General features: G+C 39.0%; 2 protein-coding genes across 3 annotated transcripts; both read left to right on the plus strand.

Moving 5' to 3' along the window:
- Positions 1–1,559: 1,559 nt before the first annotated feature.
- On the plus strand, positions 1,560–3,270 carry LOC106942216 (nuclear factor 7, brain-like). The gene is made up of 2 exons (XM_015025446.1): positions 1,560–1,653; positions 1,725–3,270. The coding sequence occupies exon 2, from the start codon at positions 1,745–1,747 to the stop codon at positions 3,128–3,130; it is 1,386 nt and encodes a 461-aa protein (XP_014880932.1). The 5' UTR covers positions 1,560–1,653; positions 1,725–1,744; the 3' UTR covers positions 3,131–3,270.
- On the plus strand, positions 1,569–9,574 carry LOC106942217 (nuclear factor 7, brain-like). Of its 2 annotated transcripts, none has more exons than XM_015025447.1 (2): positions 1,569–1,653; positions 7,660–9,574. In XM_015025447.1, the coding sequence occupies exon 2, from the start codon at positions 7,677–7,679 to the stop codon at positions 9,057–9,059; it is 1,383 nt and encodes a 460-aa protein (XP_014880933.1). In that variant the 5' UTR covers positions 1,569–1,653; positions 7,660–7,676; the 3' UTR covers positions 9,060–9,574. The 2 variants fall into 2 exon arrangements, with proteins under 2 accessions (XP_014880933.1, XP_014880934.1); XM_015025448.1 differs by lacking the exon at positions 1,569–1,653 and adding an exon at positions 7,572–7,588.
- Positions 9,575–10,232: the final 658 nt, after the last annotated feature.

The following is a 10,232-nucleotide window of genomic DNA, read 5'->3' on the forward strand; positions in this document are numbered from 1 at the left end:
GCCTGATATCAGGCTGCAGTTGAAAGACAGGCAATTATTAGTCAGCTCTGTAATCATGGACGAAAACATTAAAGACTCTCAGGTAAAAGACATGGCAGTTTTAGCTAATGTTGGACCCAGGAGCCCATGCTAACGTTAGCATATTAACCTGTGAAGACTTTTATGCTTCGTCATTTTTGAGAAAAATCAACCTGTAACCATATATGCGAGTAGTAAAGGCATACATGACACATGAAAATTTACTAAAGACGAATAACTCACCTTTAAAGAACATCTGCTTATTCCACTGTCAACAAACATTCTGGAAGCTTCCGGCACTTTGCTGCGCATGCGCACTGCTGAGCTGAAGCATTCGCTCCAGTAACAAAAAAAAATCCAGTTCATTTTTCTCAGGCCAAACATGTACATTACTCACATTACTTGAGTTGAATTAACAGTTTATTGAGAGTTGAATAAAGCATTTTAGAGTGTAGTACCATAAATTAATATAAAAATAGGAAAGCAAACTACAGAACTGTTGGCAATATTATTAGCTTTACAATAGATATGAGATATAAAACCATTAAAAACTATATGCTCAGATTCAAACTCTGCATTATGATGTTTAAATTATAATCAGTCAGACAGTAGGATGGACATTTTATTATAAATATTTCATACATTGTTCAGAATACAAAATATGGGTTTGATAGTTATATTTGTGGTTCCACCACATATTGTTGGAAATGAGAGGGCAGATAAAATGGCAATGAGGAAAATTCAAAAAATCCTTTAAGTCTCACAGCTAAAACAAGTAAAAAACAAGTAAAAAAGAGTTTTGTTAAAGACAAAGAACTACTAAAAAGGTGGGATGAAGGAAAACAGGAAGATGGTTATGAAATTCAAAAGATTGTTAGAAAGAAAAAAGAAGAAAAGACTAATAAAGTTAAGATTTGGACAGACCGGATTTAACTATACACTTTAAAATTGAAAAGCACAATACTGGCAAATGTGATCACGGGAAAATATGAAACAACAGAGGATATTGTAGAATGTCATAAAAAAGAGACAAGATACATGAGGAGAGAGTTTGAAAGAATGAAGGAAAATATTAATTTATTATGAGGAAGAATTTGGGTAGTAAGCATATAGTTGTTAGACTTTCCAAGAAAACGAAATAATTTCATGGAATTTGATTAGATGTAATGGATGTGTTTTTAAATGAGTGCATGATAAATAAATGGATAATGTATAGAAAAGTATGTAAATTTATGTGTGGTCTGTATATTAAATGACGTATATAGGTGGACATCGATGTTTATATGCATAGATAGTATGAATCAGACCGGCAGGATCAACACTCCATACCAGCAGGTGGCGGTAAAGCTACTAAACGTTTGTAGCCAACCGCCAATAAAACCAAGAAAAAAAACAGTAGAAGAAGAAAAAAAGACGAAAAAGAGAAAATCCTCTTGGGGCGGAGTGATTCCAACAGGAACATCCGGGAAAAACAGGAAACAGTTTAGAGAGAAAAGTGTTGGAGGAAACGCACGTGGATCATTTTCGTCTCGGACTGAAATCAAACTAACACTGAACAAGGAGAACAGAGAGAGAACTGAGCGACTAGAGACACAAACTGCTGGAGGACGAAACAACAAGCAAATCAGAGTAAAAGTAAGTTCAGAAAGTTTCTACAGGAGAGAAAGTGACTTCATGGTTTAACTTTCTGTCTGCTGTGGTTTCAGCTTCACTCTGAGGAAACAAAATGGCTTCCAGATCAGACGATGATCTCTGCTGTCCGGTCTGTCTGGAAATATTTAAGGATCCGGTTATTCTGTCATGCAGCCACAGTTTCTGTAAGGAATGTCTGCAGAAATGTTGGAGAGAGAAACAAGCAAAGGAGTGCCCAGTTTGTAAGAGGAGATCATCTAAGGATTTTCCTCCCTGTAATCTGGCTCTGAAGAATCTGTGTGAGTCTTTCCTACAGCAGAGAAACCAAACAGCTTCAGAGGGTCTCTGCTCTCTGCACTCTGAGAAACTCAAACTCTTCTGTCTGGACCATCAGCAGCCAGTGTGTCTCGTCTGCAGAGACTCAGAAAAACACACCGAGCACAGGTTCAGACCCATCGATGAAGCTGCTCAGCAACACAGGAAGAAACTTGAGGAAACTCTGGAGCCTTTAGAGGAGAAGCTGGAGCTCAGGAAGAAAGTTCAGGAGGAGTTTGATCAGACAGAAGAAAACCTGGAGGTCCAGGCCCGACACACAGAGAGGCAGATTAGGGAGCAGTTTAAGCAGCTTCATCAGTTTCTAGCAGAGGAAGAGGAGGCCAGGCTGGCTGCACTGAGGGAGGAAGAGGAGCAGAAGAGAGGGATGATGAAGGAGAAGATGGAGGCTCTGAGCAGAGAGATAGCAGCCCTATCAGACTCAGTCAGAGCCACAGAGGAGGAGCTGAGAGCTGCTGACGTCTCATTCCTGCACAACTACAAGGCTGCAGTGGAAAGAGTCCAGCGCTGCCCCCTGCTGGAGGATCCACAGCTGCCCTCAGGAGCTCTGATAGACCAGGCCAAACATCTGGGCAACCTGGCCTTCAACATCTGGAGCAACATGGAGACCATGGTGACCTACACTCCTCTGGTTCTGGACCCAAACACGGCTGGGTCAAAGGTCATCCTGTCTGAAGATCTGACTGGTTTGACTAGAGGAGAGAAACAGCAGCTTCCTGATAATCCAGAGAGGTTTGATTGGTCCCGTTCTGTTCTGAGTTCTGAGGGTTTTAACTCAGGGAACCACAGCTGGGATGTTGATGTTGGAGACAGTAAATACTGGATACTTGGTGTGTTAGAAGAGTCTGTAGAGAGGAAGGGAAGCATAAAGTCTGGACTGTTGGGTATTAGGTTCTCTTTTGTTGGATACTCAGCATTTTCTCCATCAGCTCCTTTCACTCGTCTCTCAGTCCAGAAGAATCTCCAGAGGATCAGAGTGAATCTGGACTGGGACAGAGGAAAGCTGTCCTTTTCTGACCTGGATACTAACACACACACACACACCTTCACACACACCTTCACTAAGAAGATGTTTCCATTCTTCTCCACTATTGATGCATTAAAGATCCAAGCGATGAAGATCTCAGTGATCAAACAGCAGCTCTGATGATCTCAGCATGAAGAACAAATTAATCCTTATTGATCAGATGATTGATTGGTTTTATGATTGATAGTTTGCTGGTTTGGCGAATTTGTTATTTTGAAACTCAGTATTTTTATTTAGGAAACTGGAGACGATCTGATCGTCTCTGGCCTTTTTATTTCTTTTGTGTTTTTCCATCATAATATTTTCAAGTGTTTTTATTATTTACAACAAATTGATGAAAATAAGTTTCTAGCTACATGATTGAAAGTTTGTTCTTTTAATTTTACTTATAAAGGGTTTTATAATGAAAACTATCACAACATTATACAAAAGTAACGTCTTTACTTTTGGTTGAAGAGTTTTTATTTATATAAATGTTGAGTAAAAGAGACATTTCCAAACAAGAAGATTGTTTTTATCATTTTGGAAGAATTTCATGCAAAAAACTGATCAGCTGCTTCATGGGAACAAATGTCTGTTGTTCTTGTCTCCTGTTGATCTGAAACAGCAAAATAAAGCCAATAAAACAGACAGTTACCAGGTTTCTATTCATTAATGCTTCAGATTGAAGTAAATGATGCTTTAATGTTTCCTCTCACTGACGACTTGATTTCATTGGTCAGATGGAGGAACGTCGCCCTGAGACCTTTAAAGTCATTTCATNAGTCAGAAACACTCAGGATGATGAAGTGGAACCAACATTTAGTCTGTTAGGATTCAGTTCATGTGGCAGATCAACAAAAAGTGGTGAGTAAATTGTGAAATGGAAGCAAAAATCCACATTAAGAGCATGAAAAATGCAGCATGTATCTGTTTTCAGCTGATTCCAATGTAATAGAAAATTTAGTTTTCAGTCTTATTTCATTTTTGATGGAACTGATGAAACTTTTTCTCATTTATTTACGTATTTTATCTGCTTTGTTTTTTATTTCAGACTTATTAGATGCTATTCCTGAAGGAATAGCTGTTGTGAAATATTCTGCCCACACAGGCCTCTCTGATGTTGTTTCTAGAGGGAATGCAGCTGCAGACGCTGCTGCACTAAAACCATTACATGTCTGCTCCATTAACCTTTGGCTGCCTTCACCTTCAGAGGTCGCATTGCATGAGACGCAGCCCTTTTCAACTGATGCTGAGAAGCAAATCTGGAGAAAAGATGGATGTGTTTATGTAACCTGCACTAAATAATCAACCCGTATTTTATTTTGGCGGGTCAAACTGACGGCACACTTTAAGTTCCGGGTCACAGGTGAATCCGGATCTAGAAGATTACAGTTAAGATTATTTTACTGGAGTTATTTAAAGGGTCATTATGAAAACCATCCATGTCAAGAAATGTTAAAACCTAGTTGGGAAAAGGGGAAAAAGACTTTAAAATCCTTTGGTTGGGAGATAGAAAATGATGTGAAAAATTTTCAGTTATCATCCATAAAAATGAGTGAAACAGTTCCTTTGTCACTGGTCCATCCATCTCTATTTAATGAAATCATTGTGGACTTATCATTGTTGAAGAAGAGGGAAAAAGGACATTTTTCAGAATCATGCTCAGTCCAATCATATATAGAAAATAAATATTTTGATTATGTTCAAGTGTATACAGATGCATCTAAAAGCTTAAGTAGCAACAATGGGGTGTCGTTTATCGTTCCAGAATTTAATATTAAAAAATGTAAGAGGATTTCTGATGACGTATCAGTGTTTACAGGGGAAATGATGGGAATTATTTTGGATTTAAGTTGGGTTGAAGAGGTTCGTCCTTTGAGAAGTTTAATTTGTTCTGATTCAAGCTCATCGTTATATTCAATTAAAAATAATCAGTCTAATAGTAGACCACACCTTCTATTGGAGATTCAATTAATACTTTATAGAATTCAGACCATGGGATTAATTGTCATTTTTACATGGGTTCCATCTCATATAGGAGTAATAGGAAATGAATTGGCAGACAGATATGCAAAACAAGCTTCAAAAAACAGTTACATTGAGATACTGATTCCATTTAGTAAAGAGGAAATAAAATCTATTATAAAACAAAAGGTTAAGGAAAGATGGCAGAAGCAGTGGGAGGAAGAAAGAACTGGTAGATGCTTTATAGTATTCAAAGGAAAATTGGGGCAATGAGGGGAACAGGAAGAAGAAGAAAACATTATATCCAGGTTACGTTTTGGTCATACAGGCTTAAACAGTACATTATTTAAAATGGGGAGACATCCATCAGGGAATTGTGAATTTTGTTTTCAAGAAGAGACAGTAGAACATGTTTTGTTATGTCCAAAGTCCTCCGAGGAGAGAAGGAAATTAGAATATCGAATTCTAAAGAATAAGTTACAGTTAAAAATACCAGATATGTTGGGATATTGCTCTTCTTCTGAATATTTACGTTATTTAATAAGCTTTCTTAAGAAAACTAAACTGATAGAAAGGATTTAGGTTTTTTTTTTTTGTTTTGTTTTTTTGCGTTCTGATCCACACTCCTTACCAGTAGGTGGCGGTAATGCACATGAATAAGTTGCTTGCCAACCGCCATTAAAACAAGAAGAAAAAGAAGAAGCTTTACTCTACTTCCTGGGTTTGTTTAGAAAAAAGCTGCAGTGCAAAGATTTTAGTCTTTTAACCATGACTTATGAAATACTCTTATTAAAATCTTCATTTGGGTTTCAGACGGTGTTCTGAAAAGAAACCAAGAATAATCCATCACTCTAATGATTTGATGCCAAAGTTACAGTTACTTGTTTTACTTGTAGGTTTTCCCACAAAGTCAGTTTTCTTCTCAGTAAACCTGCTCTGATTCTTGTCCATGCTGTGTTCAGCTCTCATCCAGCTCACCTGCCACCCTGATTGCTCACCTGTTCCACCTTAAACTCGTCTCAGTCTCTGCCTCGTTGCCAGATTATCTACAAAGTCCCTGATGTTGCGTTTTGGATCTCCTGGTGCAGATCTTCATTGCTCCCACTGAAGCCTGTTCCTCTGGTTTCCTGCATCTCCCTGTTGTCAGACCCTCAGCTCCTCTGCTCCACCCGTCTGCTGCTCTACAGGCCCGTTGAGATGAACATTTCAAAGATACCCTCCGTTATCTGAGCATCACCAGCTTCTCCCCTCTCTCCTCAGTGCTGTGTTTGACAAACTCTTCCTGAACCAGAGTCTGAATATTAACTAAACTTGTTTTTTCACTGCTTACTCCTGTGTGGGGTTGAATTTCCGGGTCCCACTGAGTGTCCTTACAAAACCAATATTAATTTAAATATTTCACTTTAGGTCTTATTCAATTACTCAAAATGTTTAGACTTCATTCTTTAAACCTTTTATGCTTTGAAATAAGGAATAGTTTCAACTATTTCTATGAATCTATGAGCTGGAAACTTCCTCTTCTCTCAGGAAACCTGCTGTTCCTGTTTCATGACTCTCTTTCTGCCTGACTTTGTTTTTATGATTAGATAGAAAAAAGAAAGTAGAATTAAAGCAAAGTTTGCAGGAGATAAAACAACAGACAACCTGATTGATTTGATTAAAGTTTGACTGTTGGGTCTAAATGTTACTTGTGTGATTAACTTTAAAGGAAACTTTATTTATTTATTACTATTAAGCTAAATCTCCAGCTTGGGGAAGTGGGATGATCTCGGCTTTTGCTGTTGCTAGAATAGATTAAACTACAGGGAGCGTGATCTGACAGTAGCACGTTACCATGGCAACAATCAGGTACATTTGAGAGAAATTCGATTGGAATCAATAAATAGTCAAATATGTTGTTGATTGTCATGAGTCGATTATTTCAGCTGGTTCTAAATGTCTCCAGATATCTACCAGATTTAATTCTCTCATAAAATCTGGGACTGTTTCCCGACTTCAGCTCAGTGTTTGGTCAGATCCTGATCCCAGTCCAGACTGGGTCCAGAACTCGGTTCCAGTCGCCACAAGACGGATTTTCCTGTCAGCCATGAAAAGGCAAGAAAGGAACTGGTAAAGAAACATCATCATCATCATCATCATCATCATCAGAGTTGATGACACATTTACTACGCTCAGTTTCTTTTAGACCCTGAATAATCAGATTTCTCCTGATTTATCTTTAGTAACATTGGTGACCTGAAAAGGAGCAGATTTGAGTTGGAAGTTAGTGGAGATGGTGAAAGAGTTTTATGAGAGGAAAAATATATTTTTACTGAAAGCAAGAAGAAACTATTTTATCAGAAAAAGTTAATAAACTGTACAGTTTTTCAAAAGTCACACATTCACTATAAATCCTCTAGAGGGCGCCACATCTCCGCCTCAAGACTGTAATTCAAACAGAAACTCGGGGAAAAACTGAACAGAAAACAGTTCAGAGAAAAACTCGGTGAGTAAAAACCCTGAGGATGAACTTTGACACCTGCCTTCGTCTGCGACTGAAATCAAACTAACACTGAACAAGAAGAACAGAGAGAGAAATGAGCAACTAGACGCTGAAACACAGACTGCTGCAGGAGGAAGAACAAAGTGAAAGTAAGTTCAGAAAGTTTCTACAGGACAGAAAGTGACTTCCTGGTTTAACTTTCTGTCTGCTGTGTTTTCAGCTTCACTCTGAGACAAAATGGCTTCCAGATCAGACGATGATCTCTGCTGTCCGGTCTGTCTGGAGATATTTAAGGATCCGGTTCTTCTGTCATGCAGCCACAGCTTCTGTAAGGAATGTCTGCAGAAATGTTGGAGAGAGAAACCAGGAAGAGAGTGTCCAGTTTGTAGGAGATCTTCTAGAGATGATCCTCCCTGTAATCTGGCTCTGAAGAATCTGTGTGAGTCTTTGTTACAGCAGAGAAACCAAAAAGCTTCAGAGGGTCTCTGCTCTCTGCACTCTGAGAAACTCAAACTCTTCTGTCTGGACCATCAGCAGCCAGTGTGTATCGTCTGCAGAGATTCAGAAAAACACACCGAGCACAGATTCAGACCCATCGATGAAGCTGCTCAGCAACACAGGAAGAAACTTGAGGAAACTCTGGAGCCTTTAGAGGAGAAGCTGGAGCTCAGGAAGAAAGTTCAGGAGGAGTTTGATCAGACAGCAGAACACCTGGAGGTCCAGGCCCGACACACAGAGAGGCAGATTGTTGAGCAGTTTAAGAAGCTTCATCAGTTTCTAGCAGAGGAAGAGGAGGCCAGGCTGGCTGCACTGAGGGAGGAAGCGAAGCAGAAGAGAGGGATGATGAAGGAGAAGATGGAGGCTCTGAGCAGAGAGATAGCAGCCCTATCAGACTCAGTCAGAGCCACAGAGGAGGAGCTGAGAGCTGCAGACGTCTCATTCCTGCACAACTACAAGGCTGCAGTGGAAAGAGTCCAGCGCTGCCCCCTGCTGGAGGATCCACAGCTGCCCTCAGGAGCTCTGATAGACCAGGCCAAACATCTGGGCAACCTGGCCTTCAACATCTGGAGCAACATGGAGACCATGGTGACCTACACTCCTCTGGTTCTGGATCCAAACACGGCTGGTCCATGGCTCAATCTGTCTGAAGATCTGACTGGTTCGATTTATGGAGAGAAACAGCAGCTTCCTGATAATCCAGAGAGGTTTGGTTACTATTCTGTTCTGAGTTCTGAGGGTTTTAACTCAGGGAACCACAGCTGGGATGTTGATGTTGGAGACAGTAAAGGCTGGAGACTTGGTGTGTTGGAAGAGTCTGTAGAGAGGAAGGGAGACATAAAGTCTGGATTGTTGTATATAAGGTTAGATATCTTTGGATACTCAGCAGATTCTCCATCAGCTCGTCCCATTTTTCTCTCAGACCAGAAGAAAGTCCAGAGGATCAGAGTGAATCTGGACTGGGACAGAGGAAAGCTGTCCTTCTCTGACCTGGATACTAACACACACATACACACCTTCACACACACCTTCACTCAGAAGATGTTTCCATACTTCGGCAGTTATAATAAAACAGTAAAGATCCAACCGATGAAGATCTCAGTGATCAAACAGCAGCTCTGATGATCTCAGCATGAAGAACAAATTAATCCTTATTGATCAGATGATTGATTGGTTTTATGATTGATAGTTTGCTGGTTTGGCGAATTTGTTATTTTGAAACTCAGTATTTTTATTTAGGAAACTGGAGACGATCTGATCGTCTCTGGACTTTTTATTTCTTTTGTGTTTTTCCATCATAATATTTTCAAGTGTTTTTATTATTTACAACAAATTGATGAAAATAAGTTTCTAGCTACATGATTGAAAGTTTGTTCTTTTAATTTTACTTATAAAGGATTTTATAATGAAAACTATCACAACATTTATACAAAAGTAACGTCTTTACTTTTGGTTGAAGAGTTTTTATTTATATAAATGTTGCGTAAATTAGACATTTCCAAACAAGAAGATTGTTTTTATCATTTTGGAAGAATTTCATGCAAAAAACTGATCAGCTGCTTCATGGGAACAAATGTCTGTTGTTCTTGTCTCCTGTTGATCTGAAACAGCAAAATAAAGCCAATAAAACAGACAGTTACCAGGTTTCTATTCATTAATGCTTCAGATTGAAGTAAATGATGCTTTAATGTTTCCTCTCACTGATGACTTGATTTCATTGGTCAGATGGAGGAACGTCGCCCTGAGACCTTTAAAGTCATTTCATCTCCTCCAGCTAGAAAAACAGGACGAAGGATTAAATGAAGGCCTGTTCAGGTAAAAACTCAGGTGGATTTTGTCAACATGAACCTGTAAATATTAAAGAGCAGCAGATGCATCGTCCACAGAAGCTGATTATGAAGCAGAAACTCAGGTTGGCCTGAAATCCCTTGATCTGTGTGTTAAATGGTGTCGGCTGGCAAACGGCAACAATCAGCTTAAGAAAGTATTTCAGTGAAATTAGAGCCAAAATACAACATTTAAAGATAAAAGAAGGATTTTAGTTGTTGGTTTTATGGTTGACTTTTAGTTTCCTGCTCTGTGACTCAGAGCAAAGAGACGGGCAGGAAATGAAGGTTAAAACGTTTAAACAGGTTTTTCTGCTTTGGCCGATCCTCTTAGATTAGCACACTGTAAAAAATGACAGTCAAGTTCACACAACAACTCAGTAAAATCACAGCAGAGAAACTCTAAACTGTCAGAGAAAAATTATTTTACAGCAACAATATGTGAGTGGAATCAACTTTATTTATTAAA

The sequence above is a fragment of the Poecilia latipinna genome, unplaced genomic scaffold (genome assembly GCF_001443285.1).
Source record: "Poecilia latipinna isolate Pla-1442-1.1 unplaced genomic scaffold, P_latipinna-1.0 Scaffold4119, whole genome shotgun sequence".
Lineage (NCBI taxonomy): Eukaryota > Metazoa > Chordata > Actinopteri > Cyprinodontiformes > Poeciliidae > Poecilia > Poecilia latipinna.